The 25,060-nt window shown below is 46.8% G+C and overlaps 1 protein-coding gene across 1 annotated transcript; it reads left to right on the plus strand.

The window, feature by feature from the left end:
- The first annotated feature begins 3,996 nt into the window (after positions 1 to 3,996).
- Positions 3,997 to 18,306, plus strand: AGA (aspartylglucosaminidase). The gene is made up of 9 exons (XM_072763883.1): positions 3,997 to 4,324; positions 6,275 to 6,428; positions 7,438 to 7,550; positions 8,719 to 8,831; positions 10,290 to 10,404; positions 11,166 to 11,241; positions 12,061 to 12,168; positions 12,814 to 12,947; positions 14,407 to 18,306. The coding sequence occupies exons 1-9, from the start codon at positions 4,213 to 4,215 to the stop codon at positions 14,505 to 14,507; spliced, it is 1,026 nt and encodes a 341-aa protein (XP_072619984.1). The 5' UTR covers positions 3,997 to 4,212; the 3' UTR covers positions 14,508 to 18,306.
- Positions 18,307 to 25,060: the final 6,754 nt, after the last annotated feature.

The raw sequence follows: 25,060 nt of genomic DNA on the forward strand, positions 1-25,060 counted from the left end.
AGGATGCTGGGGAAACCCTGAACCATTTTTTTAAAGGTCTACCACCTAATCGATCAATTGATGTCTGTCTTCATTTAGAGTTACCTCAAAATAAAGCATAGGGATCTGGTTATATGAAGACCTAAGCGTAACATGAGGACACTTCCAAGATTAAAACTCAAAGTATTCTCCAAATGTTAGTTAAAGAAAAATTAACCCAGAAGGAACCCAGATATCCAGAACATGTCAACATCTTCAAGGCAGAGCTGCAGACATGACCCTAAGTTTAGGGTAACAGGATAGTGGACCCACTGGGTATTTTAATCGACGCTAAAAAGCCACTAAATACGTCAGATTCCTTTTGGGGGTAGCATACTAATTATTCTAAATACAAATGCTCTTGGGGAAGCTGACCAATAGGACACCTCTTCCTCAGACATTCCCACTATAGTATAATTTAGCCAACTTCCTGCAACCAACAGATCAGCTGCGTTTCTCGGTTAAGAATTTTGAGTTCAAGTGGGGAGAGAGTAGTACTGGGGAAAAGGGTGGACTTAGTGGAGGTAACAAAGCTCAGGCTCTTTCAGCCAGAAGAAATACAAATGACTTCATTATAAGGAGGAGCTGCAAGGGAGCATTTTTTATGACACGTCCTTTCACCAAAGTCACACCCTGACTCCTGACGTAGCAAAAATACTAAGGCTTGGTTCAGGGGCTAATGAAAATTAAGTGGATACACAGTACATGTTTTCCTTGCTTTCTTATCCTGTTCCACCCCCTCTTTCATTTTATTATTTTATTTATTTTAATTACAGATTTTGTTTATTTATCCATGAGAGGCACAGAGAGAGAGAGAGGCAGAGACACAGGCAGAGGGAGAGGAAGGCTCCATGCGGGGAGCCCGACGCGGGACTCGATCCCAGGTCTCCAGGATCACGCCCTGGGCCCAAGGCAGACACTCAGGCACTGAGCCACCCAGGCGTCCCTCACCCCCTTTTAATTTCACATGGCATTACCTCATCCCGATTATACCAGCACAGGTGACTTGTCCCTCCTCCCAAATCCCCAATTTGTGACCTTTTCTTCACTTGCACCCACCATCACCCTGCCTCGGGATGCTTCTTCCAGGCTATGCTGATGCTGTTGAAACTGCATCTTTGATTTCATAGCAACAAAGCCTTGAAGATTTTGAAAAACCTCACAACTCCTACCAAGTTAATATTTTAATAAGAGTCGAGGTAAATGTGTAAATGCTCGGCAACAGGATGTGCTCATGCGGCTTCCCTTAGCAAGGAGCCCCAAGGGATTACTGGCTCCCACTGTGCCTACACCCCCAAACTTTCAAAACCCGCATCCCCACCATGCCTGCTGCTGGAAACAAGGCAACGGGTCTAAATATGAAGCTGTTTACACCATGGCCTATGTCACCAAGGCCAGAGTTCATGACAGCCTGGGCTCTCCCAGAAACAGCCTTAAACCGGGCCATTGGGAATGTCATGAGCAGCACCGGGTAACCCGCTGAGGGTCCCCTGCCCACCCAGGGAGGAAAGCAACCTTGAAGTCGTTGACCCACCCCTTCGCCTACTCTGATTTTCCTCGCTGCCCATCCCCCCACCCCCTATCTCCCCGTAGAAAGCTCTGATTTGGTCCAGCTCCTCGTGGCCCCCTTCATCCGCTAGATCAGATGCCGCCCAATTTGAATCAAGTTTTGTCAAACAAACTCAGATTTTTCAACATGCCTCAGTTTATCTTTTAAAAGTTCTGGGGCCAGAAGAGAGAAGGGAAGGGGGAACAAGGAACCCTGTGAGTACCTGTGAGTGCCTCGAGCTCAGCTGCTGTCGTGTGGCCTCTGGAGGTGCTGGGTGCTGGGTGCTGGGTGCTGGGTGCTGGGGGGGGGGGGCGCGGTCCTGTTCCATCCGCAGCTTTTGCATTAGGAACTCTCAGGGTTCATTTGAGAGTTTCTCTTTCCTGGTCAGGTCCGACTTGGAAACCGGGCTGGGTCCTAACCTGGCTGTAGGGGGCCTGGCTTTGACCTCACGCTGGACTTCGGTTTAAGGTCCAGCGTGAGGCCTTGGGTGAATAAAATTGTGTTTTAGGGCTGCACAGGCAGATTCAGCTTGCCGAAAATAGCCTTGAATCGCAGCAGCTGCCGCGGAGAACCTTAAACCACTTTAGATGACCTCATCCATTCAGGAGCTGCCCTAGAATAAAGGGGGTCTGGGCGAAGCACTATCCTAAACGGGGAGGGAAGATCATTTTTCCTCGTCTAGAGTTTCTGGGGACCAGGGGGAGACCAGCTAGGACACCCCACTCCCTCTGCAGCCTTCAGCCAGAACCCTGGGGAAACCGGGAAAGCTGGCAAAGGGCGGGAATTCTTAGCAACGTCAGCTGGCTTTCCCAGGCCCCACCTGTGGTGTCCGGTGGTGAGATGATGAAGGTAAAATGCTGCTTTGCCCCTTCCTCTCCAAATTCAGGTTGCCAGGCCAAAAAGCATTTCAAGAATTAGATCTTTGCATTGTGACCCAGGGACTTGCTTTTAGGTGCCCGCTGGCAGCCAGTCCTCTCTCTCCAGGGTACAGCTGCCTTCTTGTTTGTCTCATTTTGCGTCTTGAGAACTTGGCTTGGCACCTGTCAGGTTTGGGCCCCGAAGACACGGCTGTGCACAAATGCCAACTGCGCCCCATTTGCGCCTGGGGTCCTACTGGCTGTTGCCCGCTCTCAGGAAAATTGTCTTTCCTTCCCGTTGGTTATCCTTGAGAGTGGCTCTGGATCTTGGGAGGGTGACTTTTGCACCTTTTTTGAGGATGCCCCTCACATCTAGAGGGCTGTTCAATAGGGTCAGGAGCATTGACTGTCAGGGGAAGCCTGGCCAGATACTCTAAAGCGTTGTTTTTCCTGCAGCTCCACCCCCAGAGGGTGGCCAAGGTGCAAACTAACCATCAGAGCTCCACAGGACGCCTTTAGGCCTTAGCCCTAAGCTGAAATGAAGCATGCACCCAGAAAGGAAATCATTCTGAAGCCATTGTGAGGAGGATTTACGAAAACACTGCATATGTGCAGCGCTAAGAACACAGGGACCTTTCCTTTCCCATCTCCCTGGAAGAGTTTCCCTGAAATAAAGATGCAAATTGAGGGGAACAGAGCAGAGTGGGTGGGTCAGCCACGCAAATACCCAGGATGCAGCCCAGTCCCTGAAGAACTGAACACAGCTCCACCCTCCTACACCCCAAACACCTCTTTGCCAGAAATGCGGCTCCAGGAACAATTCAGAGGCGCCACCTATTCTTTTGTATCAATTCCCCCCAAACCTCCCCTATTAGTTAAAAAGATGGGAGTAGACGTTTACCAGTGAAGTTTTCCACAATGTATTGGAGAGGCTACTTAAAAATAAGCAAAATAAGTCAAAATAAGTTAAAAACAAATATACTTAAAAATCATTGTCGAAATCTTTACTATTGGTCAGTGTACCTTTTAGCCACCTGAAGGCTCCACCCCACCTTTGTCCACACAGGTGGTCAGCACACAGGTGGGGGGGCGGGAAGGTGGGGACCTCTGCGACCTTGCCGGGAGCCCCGGGAGCCGCGCCCCAGGGAGCCCTGCCCCGAGGCGCCTCTTCTTTAGCTCCGGGTTTACCACGAGAGCACAAGAGCTCGTCCTACAGAAACGCTGGGCTCTTAGCGGGCCTGCCTCCCCCCCCCCCCCCCGATCGCCCCCCCATCCCGGATCCCCGGGGCCAGGGGTCCCGGGGCGCATCCTCCCCCTACGCCCCCCCATCCCGGATCCCCGGGGTCAGGGGTCCCGGGGCGCATCCTCCCCCTACGCCCCCCCATCCCGGATCCCCGGGGCCAGGGGTGTCCGTCCACCTCAACTTTGCACTTAAAGGATCGTAAGCGAAAAGCAAAGGAAAATGTTCCCGGGCTCGTGCAACCCGGGCTGCATCATTTCTCATTTCTCGGCTCAGTCCGCCCTTCACAACCGGGGAAGCAGTCAGTCCGGTAACCGCTACAGACACGCAAACACCCGCCAGTAGCCCGCAGCGCCCGGGCAGCACCGGAGCGCCCCCAGGCCGCGCCGCCCCGCCCCGAGGAGGCAGGTCTCGCGAGAGCAGCGGGAGCGCGGCCCGCGCCGCAGGAAGCCGCCGGCGGGCGGGGATCGCGGGGCTCGCGGGAGCGCGCGGATCGCGGGGATCGCGGCGGCGCGGCGGCGCCGAGGCTGCTCCGCGGGCGCGCGGCCATGGCCGGGAGGTGCGGCCTGGCGCTGCTGCTGCTGCCGCCGCTCGTGCTGGGCCGCGGCCTGCTGCCCCTCGTCCTCAACACCTGGCCCTTTAGGAACGCGACCGAAGCAGGTGCGGCCGGCGGGGCTGCGCGGCGGGGCGGGCCCTGCGGGGACCGGGACCGGGACCGGGGCTGGGGCGACCCTCCCGCCGGGGCTCCGGGGGGGCCCCTGCTCGGCTCGGCCGCGCCCACCTGCCCGCAGGAGGCTGCTGACCTGCCTCAGCTCAGGCCTCGGTGCAAGACTCCTGGGGGCGGGCCCGGGGTCCCCTCCCTCCACCCCGTGACCCGGGGGCCGCCCCTGTGGCCTCTCCACCCCGTGACCCGGGGGCCGCCCTTGTGGCCTCTCCACCCCGTGACCGGGGGGCAGCCCCTGTGGCCTCTCCACCCCGTGACCCGGGGGCCGCCCCTGTGGCCTCTCCACCCCGTGACCCGGGGGGGGGGGGCCCTGTGGCCTCTCCACCCCGTGACCTGGGGGGGGCCGTGTGGCCTCTCCACCCCGTGACCCGGGGGCCGCCCCTGTGGCCTCTCCACCCCGTGACCCGGGGGCCGCCCCTGTGGCCTCTCCACCCCGTGACCCGGGGGGGGGGGGCCCTGTGGCCTCTCCACCCCCTAACCTGGGGGGCCGCCCCTGTGGCCTCTCCACCCCGTGACCCGGGGGCCGCCCCTGTGGCCTCTCCACCCCGTGACCCGGGGGCCGCCCCTGTGGCCTCTCCACCCCGTGACCCGGGGGGGGGGCTGCCTCTCGTCGGCCTCCCCACCCCGTAACCTGGGTTCCCGGACCCTGAACTGGGCTGCAGCTCCGCGAAGGGCCGCCAGCCCCCAAGCACAGGTGTCCTTCCCCTCACTTTTGAGGCCGCTCCTTAAACCTCTGGGGCGGCGCAGGCTGCGGATTGGTGGAGGGCAGCGCAGGGGACGGGCCGCGTAGGGTCGGGGACGGGACGGAGAGCACACGGGGTGAGAAGGCAACCGCGCTGGGGCCCGGGCGGGGGCAGAGCCGCGTGCGCCGGGACAGGGGCCCCTCCTGAAATCTGCCCGCCAGCCTGGAGGCCCAGGAGTGACACTTAGAAATTACCAGTAAGAGCACCTTCCCTTCAAATAATTCTCCCTTTATGAAGGAAGACACTGAGCACCAAAGATTTTTTTCTTTTTTTTTCTTTTTTCCTTCTCAGTGTCTGGGGCTCACAGTGCAAAGTAGTGCAAACAGCAGGGCCCCCGGAGCCCAAATCCTGGCTGTGCTGCCCACCAGCCGCGTGACCTTGGGCATGTCTAGAGCTTCCTTGGCCTCTCCAGGGCTGCCTCCTCATTATTTATTTTAAATATTTTGTTTATTTATTCATGGCAGAGAAAGAGAGGGGCAGAGGGAGAAGCAGGCTCCATGCAGGGAGCCCGATGTGGGACTCGATCCCGGGGATCAAGCCCTGGGCCCACGGCAGGCGCTAAACCATTGAGCCACCCAGGGATCCCCTGCCTCTTCCCGTTTAAGATGAGGATAACAGTTGTCTAGTACTTACCTGCGCGGCTGTCGTGCCCATTAGTGGATGAGGCCCAGGTTGTCCTGAATTGCTGTTCGGGTTTGTTGATTCGTGTTGCGTCAACCAAAGCGCTAGGCGTATCTAGTACTGGTTCTATTTTTTATAACCTAATGATGCAGGAGAAGTTTATAGGACTATGATTCAATGAATGTTCATTTTTAAATGCCTTTTAGCGGCCTCTCTTAGAAAATGGAAGGAGAGGCCCTTCTACGCAGCATAGAAATACTCGCAAGTACAAAACGCCCCTCACTTTACGTCAGGAGGCAGAGTCTCCACATCCTTCACAGTAAACAGTTGCATTATGTGATTTCTGTCTACATCCTTTCTCGATAGCGCTTAATACACTAAAATTCTATTTAACGTAGAGTTAAGTGAAAAAAATTTGGGGGGGTATGAGTTCCCAAAACGTTTCTGCTCTGTTGCCTTTGGCACTGAAAAAAAAAAAAAAAATCAATGTATGAACAAGCCCTGCTGGGATCTGGTTCACAGCGTGGAGGACTCTGGCATCGGGAGGCAGTCCCCTGGACGCCGTGGAGCAGGGCTGTGCCACCTGCGAGAGGGAGCAGTGCGATGGCACCGTGGGCTTTGGTGGGAGTCCTGACGAGCTTGGAGAAACCACGCTGGATGCCATGATCATGGACGGGTAGGAGCTCAGCCCCCCACGCAGGTGACACTGATCAGCCTTCTGGGAGCCAGGTAGAGGAATCGGGACGTTTTGTCAGGTCAGAACCCCCTAGTCGTACCTGGACCTTTCCAAACCCCAGGGGCCTTCCTCTCCATTAAGAGAAAATCATCGTAATAATAGAAATGTTACATGAGGGAACCCTGGGTGGCCCAGTGGTTTAGCGCCTGCCTTTGGCCCAGGGCGCGATCCTGGAGACCAGGGATCGAGTCCCACGTCGGGCTCCCGGTGCATGGAGCCTGCTTCTCCCTCTGCCTGTGTCTCTGCCTGTGTCTCTGCCTCTCTCTCTCTCTCTCTATCATAAATAAATAAAAATTTAAAAAAAAAGAAATATTACATGGGGGTGGGGGGCGCCTGGGTGGCTCAGTCGGGAAGCCTCTGCCTCTGGCTCAGGATCCTGGGGTCCTGGGATCGAGCCCCATATCAGGCTCCCTGCTCAGCAGGGTGTCAGCTTCTCCCTCTCTCTCTGCCCCTCCCCACTGGTCACGCTCTGTGTGTGTATGTGTGTGTGTGTGTCTCTCTTGCTCACTCTCTCAGATAAATTAACTAATTAAATCTTTAAAAAAAAAAAAATGCATCGTCACATGGAAGCAGGTACTCTGCTTGCCCAGAGTCCCAGAGGTGCTAAGAAAATATGTCCCTGGCCAGGTAAAGCATCATTTACCTGCCATCCGCATAGGCTGTGCTTTGCATGACCCAAAGCCTTCACACCAAACCCCTGGTGGAAGCCAAGCTTAAAATGCACCACAAGAAACAGGATGGAGGTGCTGTTGGAGTACATGATACATTGATGCGCTGTGTGTTCCTTAATTTGTCTGGTTGTGGGAATTCGTGTGAACCTTACAGATGTGCTGTCCTGTTTACGTCAAGACGGTCGAGTTTACCCTACAAACCATTGCTTGGAGTAAACCAATATTGTTTCTATCTTGAAAGTACCACAATAAATCGAACCCTACTTCTTTTCTTGTAGCACTACCATGAACGTAGGAGCAGTAGGAGATCTCAGACGAATTAAGAACGCTATTGGTGTGGCACGGAAAGTACTGGAACATACAGCGCACACACTTTTAGTGGGAGAGTCAGGTATATTTTGACTACACCGAAGCTTTAACTAGTCCTTTGTCTGTATTCTTCATGGTGCAAAAGATAGAACAGATAAAAGCTGACCCACGTCCAAATTCCAGCTGTTTTACTTAATATCTGTTTTCTGGCAGATAAGTTACTTCTAAATTCACACTTTCTTCATCTTTAAAATAGGATTTAAAAAAAAACTGGTTTATTCTCTATAGATAGGTAATTGCTGAATGGAAAAATGAGTCAACAGCATTGCTCTCCCTGAATTTGCTCTGTCAGTGGAAGACCAAGGAGCATTCTTCCTTCAGAAGATGGGCAACCGAGTTGTTTTGCTGGAACGTCTTCCAAGTTGTATGCCAAAAATCATACAGTGATCCATAATCAAAAATACTTTTTAATGATGACTTAGGTTAACAACTCCACACGTAGGCATCCTTCAGTTTCGCCAGAAGACATAATTAAAAACTGCCCAAGAAGCAAAAGGATCTGTTAGTCACATGTGGAGCCCAGTTGGCCCTTGTTTTTTTTTTGTTTTGTTTTTTTTTTCAGAGTGCCTAATTTTCTATTTTAAAAAATACCTAAGGGCATACGGCAGAAGAATGCTGGAAAAAAAAAATCACCGTGGGAAGGGATATGCATAAATAAAGAAGTATTTCTTACATCGAAAAAGTCCCATGAATCACAAAATCTGCAGAAGCTTGGTTAATCAAATACTGCAGTACTGATTTAATGAGTATAAAATCGAAAGAGCTTTAGATCTGTAATAAAAATCCAAATTTGGGTTAGGGCAAACTTTAAAACAGCAGCCAGTAGAGAAGGGTCTTGGTTTGGTCTTCCAACGCTGGGCACCGCACCCTGGTTAGGACAGTAAGATTCTTGGTGGGTGAGAGGGGTGTTTTTCTTTTGTGATGGACACGAAGGGAGATGGAGGATGGAAAGGAGAACTGTCACAGTATACACTCCTCGGGTCTCAAGCAGATCAGGTTTAGGAAGGACACATGGCGGTTGGTGTCCTGAAAACCACCCGTGTCTGAATGTTCCTCTCAGTCTCCGTGGGCCCCCGGGGTAGTGAACCCACCTTGAGAGACCGCTGACCAAGGACGCGGCCTCTACAAGTGTTTTATGTAGAAGGCAGTGCTTAACTAAATCATAGTTTTCTTTTCTTCCTAATCTCCAGCCACCAAGTTTGCTGAAAGTATGGGATTCATCAGCGAGGATTTATCTACCAATGCTTCTCGAGCGCTTCATTCCGATTGGCTCGCTCGGAATTGCCAGCCAAATTACTGGAGGGTATGTAGACATAATTTTTAAAAGTAAATCACTAGGGGACCTGGGTGGCTCAGTGGCTGAGCGTCTGCCTTTGGCTCAGGGTGTGATCCTGGGGTCCTGGGATCGAGTCCCACATTGGGCTCCCCGCAGGGAGCCTGCCTTTCTCTGCCTGTGTCTCTCCCTTTCTGTCTCTTATTTATTTATTCATGAGAGGGGTCTCTCATGAATAAATAAATAAAATCTTTAGAAAAGAAAGAAAGAAAAAGTGTGTAAAAAGTAAACCACTAGAAAATATGAAGTGACACCCGTCTGCGCTTTCTTGTCTTCTGTTGGCTCAAGAGCTGGTTAGCACCCTGGTTGTACCAATGGCTTAAGTAGACTCTGGGCGCGATGTTCTCAGAAGCTCCTTAACTGCTCCTCGGGCTTGTAGGGGGTGGAAAACTGGCTCCTGGCAGCAGTTCTCAAACTGTGGCAGCCCTGCTGTGGGCAACAGGAGGTGGCATCAGTCAGATCTGCTCTGATCAGATTTCTTTGCAACAAAAAGTTCCACGTCTAAAAAAGTCAAAGTTTAGAAACCATTTTTCTAAAAAATGTCTTGCATTTTACCCGTGTGACGTATACCCAGTACGTTGCCCTTGTGTGACGGCATCTGTACTATCAGGTGGCTGGTGTGTTCATGGTGATCATTTATCTTTAAATCATTGGGACTCTCAGTGCAAGTCAGTTTGTCTTTGCCATCCAGAACCCTTCTGTGGCTACCGTGGTCTCTCCTCTGTTTCTTCCACCTGCATCCTAATTACCTTTGAGTAACCAACGCGTCTCTAGGGTTAGCATTTGAAAGAGGCTAGTATACAAAACTGGGTCAGGGCAGGTACCAAATACAGGAATGAGTGAGACATGAGTGATAGGTTTCTCGATTAAATACCAATCCATATACACAACCTAAATTCATGAATTTGAATGATCTTCTTGTGTCTTTAAAATCCATAGAGGACTCCAAGGTTCCAACTCAGAATATGTTCACATGAACCTAGCTTTGAAATAAAGAGGGTTTTAAAATGGATTTTTCTTTAAATCTCAGAATTCTTTGTTGGCCAGAGCACAAATTGCAAAATTTAAAGGTCAGGCTGTGTGCCTAATTCCTTTGAGGATTAGGATCTAATACAAAAATCTTCATTTAGAACTGCCATTGTGTGGAGAACTTTAGCCATGCAGAGAGAGAAAAAAAACGGGGGTCTTTTCCAGACAATGTGGATATATCTCTCCTATATTATGTAGTTCTGAGACTAGACTAAGCATTAAATAAAATTATATCCATCTGTTCAAATAAGACTTAGCTAATCTTTGGTTTTTAATTTATATCTTTCAGTTACCAGACATCCCTTGGGTTTCTCGCTAATGCTTAGTCATTGTATGTAACTACTTACCAATTTCTCAAACGAATCTTTCTAAAAACTAAAACTTAGATCTTGTTCACAGAATGTTGTACCAGATGCTTCAAAATACTGTGGACCTTACAAACCACCTGGTTTCTTAAAGCAAGAAGGATCTACCTATAAAGAAACAGGAAATAATTATGGTCATGATACAATTGGTAATTTGCCTTTTATATGATTTTTTTTATGGTTAAAAAATTAATTTCAGCCATTTCAGCCATTGCTGTTCTGTAGTTCTTAACTTCTTCATCCCCATTTATGTGCCAGAAGGTTATTTTAACTGTTTTCACTGCCAAGTAAAGCCATATGTGGGTAGGTGTACACACACACACATTCTTTCCTTCGTACCTATATACTTTTAGGTAAATTACACAAGGCCCCTAAAATCTAGTGATTAGTCACTTGTAGATTTTTAAATCTTTGATATGTAGGTTTTTTTTTTTTTTAAGTTTTCGTTATTCGCTTATTTAAGTAATCTCTACGCCAACATAGGACTTGAATTCACAATCCCTGGATTAAGAGTTGCACGCTCTTCCAACCAAGCCAGCAAGGCACCCGTATTTGATATGTAGTTCTGTGATAATTTTATATTGTTTACCACATTCGAGGTGTCATGTTGAAATTTTCCATTATTCTATATCAAATGGCTTTCTCTGAAATTGCCTCTGAAAAGTAACTGAGCAATTGGAAGGGTAAGGCTATGGAAAGTCTACCAAAAGATGCTCTGACACTGGGTTCTGAAACATCACAATTTAGGCAAGTGGTATAATTTTTAGTATTCCTTAACTTCTTATTTTCTTCTCCCTGAAATTATCGAATGAGGATATTTATATTACCAACTGCTCAATTATTTTGTTTACATTGGAAATAAACCTCAGAGCTGGTACCTACAATGATTTTTTTTTTTTTTCATTTCTAGGCATGGTTGTAGTCCATAAGATGGGACGTACGGCTGCTGGTACATCTACAAATGGTTTAAAATTCAAAATACACGGGTTAGTGTTTCTCAAAGACCAGATCTCAAAAATATTCATTGGGTATAAACCAGTGTGTGCAAGGTGCTAACGAGAGGTGCAAAATGTCACGCAACCCCACCCTCACAGCCGAGGTAAATAAAGGCATTGCAGCCAGTGGTTCGGAGCTAAGGAAAGCAGTGGTGGCCTGAGTAAGTGGGGCAGTCCACTGGGGAGGCCAGTGGAGAGATGCTGGGCGCTGAGCCTCAGGAAGAAAAGGGAGCCTCCGGGACAAGGAGGTGCAGGGGGTAGTGCATGCTCGGGTTCAGGGCTCCACTGGCTGGAGGAGAAATCGCCTGTATGTCAGGTGCTGGACCAAGCTGGGGAGTGGAGGGGACTGGCCACATTGCAGGGAGCCCTGAGTCAGCTTAAGGATTTCTGGGTCTTATCATAAAGTTGTAGGAAACCATTGAAGGTTTATTACAAGGAAGAACCTTGGTAAAATTTCAGCACATGAGATGGAAAGCAGGAATAGATTATAGCTGGGGAGAACCAGTTTGAACCCTACTGAGACAATCCAGAAACCCGATGACAAAGGTTGGCAGTAAAGTCCCTGTACATCCGTGCTGTCTGGACCTCTAACCAGCTGGTACCTAATTCTCAAATCATTAGCTGAGGTTCCTGGAACCCTTATCGAGAAATTAATGAAAATCTTGGCTCTCTGTGTTCTGATGAAGAATTCACCCAAAACGATCCTCCGTGGCCAGGGAGGAGTAACCCCCACTGTTGAAGCATCTCATAAAAGTACTATCTAGCCTTCGCGCTTGATTTCCTGGCCTGACTGTGCGTGCCCTCCCTAAGCCGAGTAGGAGACTCGCCAGTCCCCGGAGCTGGCGCCTACGCGGATGACACAGCAGGAGCAGCGGCAGCCACCGGCGATGGAGATATACTGATGCGCTTTCTACCAAGGTGCGACATCTCCCGTTTGTGACCCGTAGAGAGCCTTGGAGGAGAAGGCGTCTGGCAAGACAGAAAACAAGTGTTTGTGCCATGCTGTCCGATGTTGTGTGTACAAGAGCTTTCTAGAAAGTCTGCTTCCATACCCTTCACCTCTATCATTTTTGATGATGATCATTTAAGCGATCATCACCCCCGAAATAGGATATTTCTTGCTTGACTTCCCAGACGAGAATACTGAGGATGCACTTAAATAATTTATGTAAGGCCACTGAGGAAAGGAACTGTGGTAATTGATGATAAAAGTAGGCCACGTAGTCATGGTGTACGATTAATTACTGAGAGATGATGGTTACACCTGCATGTCTTGCACATGCCCGCTATTTCCCCCATTAATTGTAGCCCTGTTTCTTGTTGAAACATAACCTCTATTTTTAATGACTTCTGGCTGTTATTACCGAGTAACAGTTACTCAGCCAGAGCCAGAAATAACACTCCTCACTTGAAATGAAGGCGCGGGTGAGTTGAAAAGATAGACCTTACATCAAGGTTGTATCAAACATGGCAATTTTGATGGTTTGGGGTTTCTAACATCACGTAACAAACTTGGACTTTGTTTACTCTGGGATACTAAAGCTCCGCTTCTGTTTAAATCAGCTACCAAGCTGTAGAGTATATGAGACAAGGAGAAGATCCAACCGTAGCTTGCCAGAAAGTGATTTCCCGAATTCAGAAGTATTTTCCAAACTTCTTTGGGGCTGTGATTTGTGCCAACGTGACTGGAAGTTATGGTGAGTTTTATTTGGAAGCCGCAGTTGCGTGAACTTGTAAATGTTGTTGAAAACATACCCTTTAAAATATTGTGGTGTGTTTTGCTCTATGCAATGGAAACAGGGACTATATCGAGTCGGCCCTAGGGACTTGTTAAGCGTTGAATCCGTCGGGACCCCCCTTTCCCCCAAAGTGCATAAATATACCTAACACCTCCCCTCTGGCCGGGTGCCTTTGCTCATGACCCAGTCTTTGGCTTGTGGTTCTTATCTCTGACTTGGGTCCCTCGTGAAGTGTAGCTTCAGCCCCAGGACTTGCTGACATGGGCTACTCTGGTCCAGTGCCTTTATTAATTAGGGGTTGGCAGGCACAGAGGATCTTCCCTACTTCCTTTCCAGTCACCCTGTTAACGTCTCAGTCATTTAGATCTTCTTGGGGCTCCACGGTACAAGACGTATTGCTAATTAGTAAACCAATGAAGTTGCCAGAATCATTTTTGCAGCGCATCTGAGGCTCGTCCTTATGAGCCTATCATAGTTTCAAAGTGTTTCAAGATCAACCGCTGCTGCTTCTCATTAGTGACTTTTCAGATGGGGAAGATAGACAGCTTACAGATCAATATGACTTATTAGGTTAGACTGCTTATTACTGTCCTTTGATCTTTTACTTCCCACAGTTCTGTATTTGAAAAACTTGTTTGAGGAATTCCTTATTCTTTTCTAAGTACTGAGACACCAAAGTCAATAAAAGTTATGGGGTGGGGAGGGGAGGCTTTATGTTTAAAATAAGTCAGTTTGATTGATTCCGTCTTAAGAAATAAACCTTAGAACTAGGCTCAAAGCTGGATTTAAGAAGATGTAAAAATGACAATTATATAATTGTAGATGACTTTAAAATTGACTGGTTCTTTAAGGTAACGGCATTAGAAGGGGACTTGCAGGTGTTTGGACAGGAGAAGAAACCCCCTATTGCCATGGATGGCTAGGGCAGCAGGAAACCGCTTCAGCAAGGAGAACTGGATCAGACACAGAGTATTGATTTGAGAGAGAGCGAGAGACAAGGGGGGGAGAGGGAGGGGCAGAGGGAGAAGCAGGCTCCCCACTGAGCAGGGACCCTGAGATCATGACCTGAGCCAAAGGCAGACGCTGCACCGACTGAGCCACGCAGGCGCCCCATGGGAAATAAAGTTTTTAGCCCTCGCCTACATTATTTTTACTAAGAAAAGGGTATGAAAACAGTAAAAATAATAGTAGCAAAGACCATATATGTGTATAGCAGCAAATCAGCCTGTATTGGGAGGTTCAAAGAGATGCCTCTCCTGTCGTGGCCAGAGTGGCAGCTCGAAGAGTGCTGCCCTGTGGCTCAGTTAACTCCGGGCCAGGGACAGCCAGCAGCACGGCGAGGAAGCCGTGTCTATACGGGTCACATATATGTGCATTCTCTGTTTACCCAGACAACCTCCTCTTTCTCGGTCCCCAGGTGCTGCTTGCGGTAAACTTCCAACATTTACTCAGTTTAGCTTCATGGTTTATAATTCTCTAAGAAATCAGCCAACTGAAGAAAAAGTAGAGTGCATCTAATCCATCTTTTCCGTCAGCATCTATATTTCAAGAGGAAAGAAACAAAGGCTGGAAAGGTGACTCACTGTCATCACACCGTAGGCCTCACGTATTCATCCTTCTTTGTGTAAAAGAAGAAGCGCAGAAATAAATGTGTGCTGGAGTAGCACTTTCCCTTTCTGTATCGGACATGGTTTTTATGATCTTTTTATTTAAGCTTTGCATATCCCCCGACCATGAATATGTATGTGTGTATTTTGTATATGTTTAAATCTTAAGTGATATTTGGATTTCTGCTCAGTGTTTCAAGACATTGCTACTTTGGGGATCTATTTCCATAGTGATTTATTAAGGACAGAGGAAAGAATGTGTATTTGGATACTTAAAATAATTACAGTGTCCAAGTCTTTCAGACCCAAAGAACAAAATAGCGATGAGTCACAGCATGATTAGACCTGATTCTGTTTCATTATCTTCCACTGTCGGGTCTCTTACCACTGATTATCACTTTTACATAATGCTCCCTCCCAGTTGGAAGAGGAAGGAATGCTGTTCATAATGAAGGTGGTTTTGTTTTGCACGCATTCCAAAGTCTGGGCAATCTTCTGATGAGTCATTGTGTTGTTGTTTTTTCTTTCTTTCTTTTTTTTATTTTGTTTTTTGTTTTGTTTTGTTTTGTTTTCCCCTGATGGAGTTCTCCATGTGTGAAGGTTCTTTAGTTCTTTAGTCACAATAATCTCTGGCATTTGAGCTACTAATAACTTAGTATGGAGAATTTGTTCTAAAAAATGTTTTAGGGGACTTGACCGATACTGTGGTGTTGCTGATCTCATGTGCAGAGGTTGGTGATTGCAGTTGGAGATGGGACGGAAAACTGTCTAGCTTGGCTTGGTTTCCCTCAGCACTCGGTCAGCTATCTGACGGAGAGTTGTATGTGTGCCTTCTTCACATCTTTTCCTTCAAAAATAGTGATTTTGTGTATGTAAATCTGTGTGTACAGTAGATCTGTGTGTATAATCATTGTCTTCAAACTGTAGTATATCTGCTCTGTTTTTTTTTTTTTCCTCCCATCTTAATATTTAGCGTCCTTTATAATTTAGGGCTCGAGAGCTATAGTTTTGAGATTGCTTTCAGGTCACTTGTTCTCAGCCCATGCCGAGTATAACTGTCTGGAGAACCTCTTCACAAACACCCTCTGCTCCAGCTGTGAGAATCCAGCTCCTGCCATCTTGGACCAGTCTGCCCTGAGGATGGCTGGGTGACCTTGAGACTTCTGGAGCCCTGCACCCCCACCCCCCTCTCTATAGTTTCACTTAACTGCACTCTTAAGTATGTCCTTGAGGCAAAACATCCTTGATCTGCTCTGGAGAGAGGACTATGATTCTCCAACATTTCCTCCCAGGCCATCATCCAGCCTCTAGATCTATAAAAAAGGTTTAACAGGAGGTGGGGTTGTGGACCCTACACCTCTTGCGGCTGCCCAAAACTCACTTCGGTCCCTGAGTTCCCTCAATAAACCATGTCTTGTCAGGCTGCACTTGTCAGCCTTTTTCTTTGGTCTTATGGTTTCTTTGGCCTCTGGAGGTCATATTGCAAATACCTCCATTTCAGTGGAACACTGGCCCACCCAATCGGATTCTTCACAAATGAGAATCTGAGATAGCCATTTCCCCATGAAATCACTCACAAATTAGCGGCTACATAATGGTAGCCTGTAAACTAATAATAGGGAAATAATCCTACAGATTCACAGTAGAGCAGAAGAGAAAAATCTTACTTTTGGGGGTTCTCAAGAGGTACACTGATGTGTTGAAATCTGATACTGGGCCTTGGAACCAGGGAGAGGAGGCACATTTAAGCTTGCAGTATATTTATATCCAGATGGAATCCCTGTTTTGCGTGTTGGTTATTTGTTAATATTTTTGACAGCCATGTAGCAGCAGAAGAACTAAATGGAAAATCTTTGTGGCCTGTCATTTTCCAGCAAATTTAGCTGATAAAAACTGCTGTGGGAGGGGCAGCTCCGGTGGCTCAGTGGTTTGGCGCCGCCTTCAGCCCAGGGTGTGATGCTGGAGACCCCGGATCAGTCCCATGTCGGGCTCCCTGAATGGAGGCTGCTTCTCTCTCTGGCTGTGTCTCTGCCTCTCTCTCTGTCTCTCTCTCTGTGTGTCTCTCATGAATAAATAAATAAAATCTTAAAAAAAAAAAAACTGATGTGGGAAAGAAACAAAGGCAGAACAAAAATTACTAATTTCCTCACTACCTACAGCCCATAGACAAGACCTTGAAAAAGGCTGAGTGACATTCCTCTAGGGACTCAGCTGCCTCTATGTTAATACTTTGCTGAGGGCAACAGGCAAGCCTAGCCTGACCCCCAGGATCCTGTGGGTCTACTCTAACATATAAAAATTCCTTTGGCAACTTCTTTATCTCTACCCACTGAGATACGTGTTGGCGATCATCCCCCCAAGCATGCGGCCCACTGATATACATCTGAAGGGTCTCATGACTCAGGTTTTATTAGACGGTAATAAATGAGGTTTTTCCAACAAGAGCCATCCCCCTCAAGGTCCTGGAGACCTTGCTTCCAAATTCCTTAGAGACCGATGCTCCCCTAACCTCCTCACAACTTGAAAGTATACAATGGGCCACACCTCATGACCCCAGGGCAGCTTTCTGCCCAGGAAGCCTGTCCCTGAGCTTCAATAAAAGTACCTTTTTGCACCAAAGAACTCTCAAGAATTCTTTCCTGGCCATGGGCTCCAAACTCTAACATCTTCCCTACATTGAAAACAACCCACTTATTTTTTTCCAGGTATTTTCTCTTCCACTCTCATTCTTCCTGATGGAAATAATTTCCCTGTATATCTAATGTAGAAAGACAGAAATGGAATTAGCTTTGGAAATCATATTTTTTTAAGTTCTAGATTTAAATATCATTACTTAAATGCTGCGGGGGTGTTGTCTTTTCTTTTAAAAAGCTAGAAATCCTTTTTGTGTCCCAGGTGACCATGTGCAGAGAGGGAGCCCACCTCTCTGATGATGATGTTTTGATTATCAGCGCTCACTGGGATTCATAAGGGAGACACGTAGGTTAAAGAGAATTGGGAGCCAGTCACAAGTGGAGCTCAGAATTGGTTTCACTAAAACTTGGTAAGAGCAAGAATGTGCTTGGGAAGGGAACGTTGGAAAAATGGATCGTGATCTAACTTTTTGTGGCAAATGGTAGTTGGCAGTTTCCTTCACATCTGTCCTAGCTGTGCCATCGTGTAGATGCAGGGTCCCTGGGGAGCTTGGGGCAAGGGTAAGAGAGAGGATTACAACACCTTCTTCCCCATCCTGCCACGGGTTTTTCCTTTGACCCTACAGAAAATGTTCTATTACTTGGCTACTACTTAGGCGAAATTAAATGGTCCCGGCACACACATGGCTTAATCAACTTGAAGTGATTCTGAGAACAACAATGTTGTCACTTGGATTTGTTAGTCAAGTTTTCTACACTGTGTAGACACCCGAGTTACACGCGTGGCACTCGCCACCTAATTGTGTTCCTGCCTCTTCGGCTCACAGACTTTCAACTTTCCTCCCCTGTAAGGTTCCTAACATCGCAGAGGAGGAGTTTCATGGGCTTGAATTTGCGCATTATCTTCGCTCAGATTAAACCACATCAGAAAAAGGAAGGGATTTTGGTGTCAACACTATCAGAAACTTCTTGATTATTACTGTGGGTGAACTTCACTCATGTGTTTGATATTTTTTTAACAGAATACATGAAGAAAACTAACCGCAAATATGCAATAAAGATTTGGGTAATTTCGTAGTCTTCCTTGGTGTGCTTTGATGAATCCCTGGAACATTTTTTTTAATTATTTAATTTTTTTCTTTAATTTAAGTGGGGGCAACAATGACTCATCCTATAGCTTGAGTCTTTTATTTTACTAGCTGCAGCATAAACCATGAAGTCATGAACTGACTTCAGCTCTGCACATGTTAGGATTGCTCTTCCTGGACTCTTACAATTTGGTGTAGGAATGTCACTGGTTCTGGAGTTTTAATCCCCAGTGAAGAGTGTGAGACCTTCCTGGCTTCCTTTATTTCACGTAAGACAGCGTAATGTGGCTGCCCTGGTCAACCTGAGCCCTTGAGTAACCATATATAGTGACCCCCGTGACAGCACACCGTGACACATTGTGAACAAGAAATAAGCCTTTGTGAGAGGCTGATTCATAGTTGCTAAAACTAGGACTCCCACAGTTTTGCATTGGCATAAGTTTTACTGTATATAAATCTCACCACAATCAAAGCTGTATTTTTAATCTCCTTATAACCAAAATAAGTTCTATCCTTGTAATTTTAGCCTAATCATATTTAGCAAGCAAATAGAGGCCCATGATGATAGCCATTTCCCCATGAAATCGCTCACAAATAAATGGGTTCTTGCCAGGGACTGTTAAAAATAAATAAATAAATAAATAAATAAATAAATAAATAAATAAATAATAGAAATAAGCCTTTGTTATTGCAATCCAGCAAAAATCCTGACTGATACATAAAATATGCCTAAGTAGTTGAAAAGTTTTGTGGAGGTTGTTAAACCTATGACCAACGAATTCTTTAAAGGACAAAAGGAAAGAAAGAATTAAAAAAAAAAAAAAAGAAGGCCAAAAGATACCTAGAGAGATACTGGTTAGAAATTAATGAAAATGTTAACATTATAACAGGTTGTACTATATAAATAATACATACCAAATAATGGAGAGATAACTCAAACGATAAAGATTCTTTCCCTGTTCAAATTGTTGAATAGACTTCAAAATTACTCTTATAGGTCGCTGACCTAAACTTGCTAAAAATAAACACATGTGCTGTAAACACAGAAACAGAAAATATGTCTATTTCCGACACCAGCACTCACTCAAGTGATTCCTTTTGGTTGCAGAAGGCAAATCGTAGGCATAATGTATTTCTAATTGAGATATCACAAAGACTATAATATACTTTTAAAACCCATAACTTTTCATTGTTGAACTTCTTTTTAAAGTGTCATTACGTCTGATGCTTGATGCTTGAATCTGAAGCTAAGGACATAATTGAAGTCATTTAGTATCTTAATAGTTTAATTAAATTCATTTGAGTAAAAACTGGTGACATAAATATATATCTTAATTGGATGCTAATTATGAAGATAAATTAAGACCTATTTATATCACTTTATGGGTGTAATTTTTGAGATTCTTAGACTTTTAAAAAAGCTTCTAAAAAGTCAGATGTGAAATTTTTGCTTGTTCTCTTGAATATTTTTGCTGTTGATGATTACTCAGTTTAATTTCAACCCCTGTCTTGGAAGGGGTTATATGAGATAATGAGGTCTACGAACATTGTGAATTGTTTGTTTGTGGTTCATATGTGCTATATGGTATTTTCTTGCACAGCCCAGGGTCAGTCAGCAACAAAGTGCCATAGTTTAGTACTCGGAGAGGGCATATCCATTTGAAGGATAAAATAATTACCACATTCATAAATGGACACAGTGGAAATTAGAGCTGCCACGATCAACTTATTTGCTTCTGAGTTAAAGAGACGGGAAAAAAAGTGCATTTATAGCTCCAATGCATGCACAGTGCACTAAAGATAACTGGCCAACTGATTTAAACTTGTGACCTTTCTACGCTGAGCATTAGATGTGGCTGCTCATTTATTTTCTTTAATTAAAATTTGGTTCCTCTCATGTGGATGGTGACATATAATATTTATGAGAAAATCAGAGTTTAGAGTGGAGACAGGAAAACAAAGTCCGTGCCAGTTGCTAGCAATCCGTATTTCTAACCTGTGCAAACTCCTTAACCACCATAAATGTCAACTACTTCTTTCTGTTCCCAGATAAAACCAATATCATCTGTCTTCCTTTCTTGCTCTGCTTATTGTGGAGACCAAATGGAAATTAAACTAATGATGAGGTCAGAATAAAAGCAATATCAGACAGCCTAAGCTCCCTCAGTTTAGTTCTAACGAGGCTAAAGCAAGTGTCCTTTCGGAGGCTACGTCTACCAGTGGAGCCAACTCTTAAATCACTAGTATCCTTGGAACCAGCCGTGGTGAGAGCTTGGATACCACACGTGTCAGCTGGCGTTACCAATTAGGGCTTGTGGTCCCCTCTGGAGAAACAGCTTGCTAGCACCCCACTGGCCGAGTGTTTGGGGATACTGTAGCATCTCTGCTGCACACATGCACCTGCGCTCACACGGCCTTGGAGGAACCCCGGAACTTAGTTTGGGTTCACACGCTGGCTCTGTCACTTGAGCAACGAACTTACCTTCTCTGTGCCTGTAAAATGGGAATGATGACAATGATAGTAGCTACCTTATGGGATTGTTTGGAGGACTCGTCTCAAGGGTGGGGTGCCACACACTGAAGGGGCTCAGTACATGTTGGCAGATATTATTATTATCCAGACTGAAGCAAGAAGGTAGACTTTAAGTAATACCTCTGGGCAACTGTGTCTGGTGTATCACATGCCTTTACTAGCCACGTTGGGCTCCCGGGCCTGCCCTCCCCACTGCTGCTGGAAACCATGTAGTAGCTAGTGCCCCACTGTGGGGCTCTGGGATGACAAAGGTGCATTCCTCTGCACGGGATGTTATTCCCCTACGAGAAATCTCCCCTACAAGAAAAGAAACCCAGGGTGAGGAGAACATCACTGACAGATGTTCCTGGGCCCACTTATGTATGTGTGAAGTTTTCCTTATGGGTGATGGCTTTATTTCTCAGTCACTGCCTGTCATTCAAAGACTGGCTTCTCAGATCCTCTCAATGTTTAAGGCCTTTTCAGGAGCTTACAAGTCACGACGGTCAAGTAAACACACGTGCTTATTGCCTCTCCCTCTGCTACTTTATGACTTAAAAATGAAGAAGAATCAGAATGAGCCCCCACTATCAAAAGCAGAAAAAAAAAATGCAAGGGGACAGTGGAAGACTTTTACAAGATTGGGAAGACAGAAGAGTGATTCAAAAAATGGAAAGTGAAGGAAGCTAATCCCAGATCTGGTGAAGAAGGACTGATGTGCTCATAAAACTCTAGAAAGGAAGAAATCAGACATGTCAGGAACAATACAGGAAATCCATGAAATGTAGAGTCAAGAACAAAGGAACACATGTATACCCTCCCTACCCGCTCCACCATGTTCCCACATGAACAATTCCTGCTGACCAGGGGGTTAACCTGGGAAAATTAATAAAAGGAAATCTGGGGGCGCCTGCATGGTTCAGTGATTGAGTGTCTGCCTTTGCCTCAGGCCGTGATCCCACATCGGCCTGGGTGCTACACACAGAAGGGGCTCAACCCATGTCTCTGCCCATGTCTCTGCCTCTCTCTCTCATGAATAAATAAATAAAATCTTAAAAAAAAAAAAAAAAAAGGAAATCTCATTTAAAATGCAGTAGGAGGCCACAAGAGGCAGCGCTCCTGCCCTAGCACTGCTCATGGATTGCAGACCCAAGAGAGCACCTTGCCCGTTGAGGAGACTTCACCAAGCCGCAGGAAAAAGGAAGGTCTCCTCCTCCTGCTGCCAAATGCCCAACCAGTGAGAGACGGTCACAGCCCAGCCAATGAGAAGGGGCTACGTTCCCAGCATTTCATTTACTCCAATGGACTTTTAATTTGTAAAAGCCCTTCCCAACTCCCTAAGTTCTTTCCCCATAAAAGAACATTTCAGGGACGCCTGGGTGGCTGTGGTTGAGCATCTGCTTTAGGCTCAGGTCATGATCTCAGGGTCCTGGGATCAAGTCCTGCATTGGGTCCCTGCAGGGAGCCTGCTTCTTCCTCTGCCTATGTCTCTGCCTCTCTCTGTGTCTCTCATGAATGAATAAATAAATACAATATTTTTGTTTGTTTGTTTGTTTTGGTTTGTTTTTAAAAATGAGCATTGCATTTCTTTCCCTTCTTTTCTAGACTTGCCTATGGTTTTGTCACAGCTTGCATATCTGAAATTGCAATCTTCTGCTATTTCCAAATCAACCCATGCTGTTGGTAAAATAACTGAGAAGGTTTCTAAGGTTTACAAACCCTTAGCACACCCCCAGTACACACACACACACACACACACACACACACACACGTGCACAGGAGGTGCACACTTTGAATAAACTTGGAGAGGGAGCTAGGGAAGCTAGCTCAGAGTTTTATCTCCCAAACAAGCTACTCTCAGGTAGCAATTACGGCCGCTCAGCTCCTCGCCCACTGCTCCAGCAGGAAAGACTGCCAGTTCCCAAGCCTTGCCGCATTCTCAGAGCTCCAAGTGAACTTCCTGACAGTTGCCACATTCTTAATGACTAACAGACAATCCAGGATAACTAGATATTTGAGCTAAGTCTACAAAAGGGAAGCCACTTTTACAAGGAACATCATATATTCCAGCATGAAACAGTGGGAAATAAAACAACAGGGGGGTGGGAGACAACAATAAAAGTGCAAGAAACATTTTCAGTGAGATTTTTTTTTTTTTAACTAGAGCAATCATTAAGCAAGAGCAGGACAATATGAAAAGGGAACAAGTTTGAGGACAGAAAACGTTCAAGAAAAAATAAAGAGAAAATGAAAAACAGGGCAAGGGAATTTCTCAACATGAATAAATTTCCCACAGTTTAAAGTGTTCACAGAGTTTGCTTCAGGGGCCACAAAAATAGAGGTTTGGGCATGGTGAAATTTCAGAACTTTTGGAAAAGCCTCCAAATAGAAATACTGTGTTTCCAGACAAGGAAAGAGAAGCAAACCTTAAATCCACAAAACACAGGGAGCTGGGAAACAATGAAGCAACCAAGACCTTCACATTTGTCAGGAAACAATAAAATGATCAAAACCACAAACTATCATGCAAGAGCAAGGGCTCAAACAAAGATCTGTCCAGGGGCGCCTGGGTGGCTCAGTTGGTTGGGTGTGCAGCTCAGGTCATGATGCCAGGATCCTGGGAGCCCCAGGTCAGGCTCCCTACTCAGTGGGGAGGCTGCTTATCTCCTCTCTCTGCCCCTCCTCCTGTCGTGCTCTCTCTGAAATAAATAAATAAATAAATCTTAAAAGAAGTCAAGATCTGTACAAACATGTAAGATTCAGAGATTGTGTGGGGCTCCTGGGGGCTCAGTCGGTTAAGCGTCTGCCTTCAGCTCAGGTCCTGGGATGGAGCCCCATGGTGGGCTCCCTGCTTGGCGGGGAGTCTGCTTCCCCCACCCCGCTCATGCTCCCATTCTCTCTCCAATCAATCAGTCGCTCAATCAATCAGTCTTAAGATTCAGAAGCTGTACTTTGCACACATCCCGTCTTCAGAAGTTGCTCCAGGACCAAGTCCAGCAAAGTGAGCATGAATCTTGGCAAGGAGGTGATGTGGGTTGAGGGGATGATGGTTTCCAGGTCAGGAGGTCAGCCGTAGCCGCTGTGGAGCAGGCCAGGCTTGGCCTGCAGGCTGCATCTGAAGCTAGAGTAAAGTTTATTGGAAAAAGGAAGATAAAAAGCAAGACAGGAGGAAGGGAGGGGAAGAAGAAAGAAGAAAGAAGAAGAGAGGAGCCAGGACAGAAGAAAGAAGGGAATAGGAAAGTTAAGAGAAAGAAATCTTGAGGAGAAAGTAACCCTGGGGATCCCGTGGTGCACACAGCAGGCCTCTGGGCTCTGCAGGTGATGAGAACTGAACTACGCTGAGTGAGGGCTGGGGGGGGGGTGGGTAAAAGAGCCCAGACACCCCGACGCACCCCGAGTTCTTGGCTGGATCTGCCAGGACATGGAGACGAAGCGTGGGGCCTGGCCCATGCACCTCCCTGCATCCCTGAGAGGGGCCAGCAGCTGCCAGTGACCCCCGCCCCAGCCCACAGAGGGACAGGTAGCTGAGGTGAGCAGCTTACCCCGCTCTCCGCTGGAGCCTCTCTACGGGCAGCGTCTCTATCACCGTTTGCCAAGAGAGCCCATGTCTTGGGGTGCGCCTAAGCAGCAGCCGGTGCCCAGGTACCTGCCCTGCCCTGCACCCCGCGGAGTTAGACACAGAATAACGCCAGCGCTGTTGTGGCTTTTCAACGATTAGAATCATCCTTTAAGCTTTGGCTCTCCAGCAGCCACACACAACCACACACACCCACACACACTCACACACACACACACACACCTTGAATGAACTCAGGGCCCAGCTCAGCGAGCTAGTGTTAGGGCTGGAATCACCATGCCACTCCTGACCACACACAAATGTAATACGGTCGCTCTACCCTGGTCTGCGTGCAGAATGACAGTACAATTAGGGAGCAATAAGGGAAGGTGGGCAATGGAAAGGGGAAGAAAGATCAAAGAACAGGTAGGGAGATGAGTGTTCTCATCTTACAAAGTGGAAAAATCAGAACGCTGTCTGTCCGTGGGAAATTAAACAAGAAACAGGCGTAAATGATCACACGTAACCGAGAATGAAGCTTTATCACTGCAGTGATTTAGCTACAGTGGGAGCGATACAATCCGCATCGCGTAAAACCGATTAATCGGAGAAGAGGCACAGCATTTGTCCCCCTTCCTGATGTGGAGGTGACCAGCACGGGGGCGGAGAGGGTGG

The sequence above is a fragment of the Vulpes vulpes genome, chromosome 7 (genome assembly GCF_048418805.1).
Source record: "Vulpes vulpes isolate BD-2025 chromosome 7, VulVul3, whole genome shotgun sequence".
NCBI classification, from domain to species: Eukaryota; Metazoa; Chordata; class Mammalia; order Carnivora; family Canidae; genus Vulpes; species Vulpes vulpes.

Coding starts and splice junctions, on each gene's coding strand:
- AGA (XM_072763883.1), top strand. CDS start 4,213: ATGGCCGGGAGGTGCGGCCTGGCGCTGCTGCTGCTGCCGCCGCTCGTG. Junction 6,429..7,437: donor GATGCCATGATCATGGACGG/GTAGGAGCTCAG, acceptor CTTTTCTTGTAG/CACTACCATGAACGTAGGAG. Junction 8,832..10,289: donor GCCAGCCAAATTACTGGAGG/GTATGTAGACAT, acceptor TCTTGTTCACAG/AATGTTGTACCAGATGCTTC.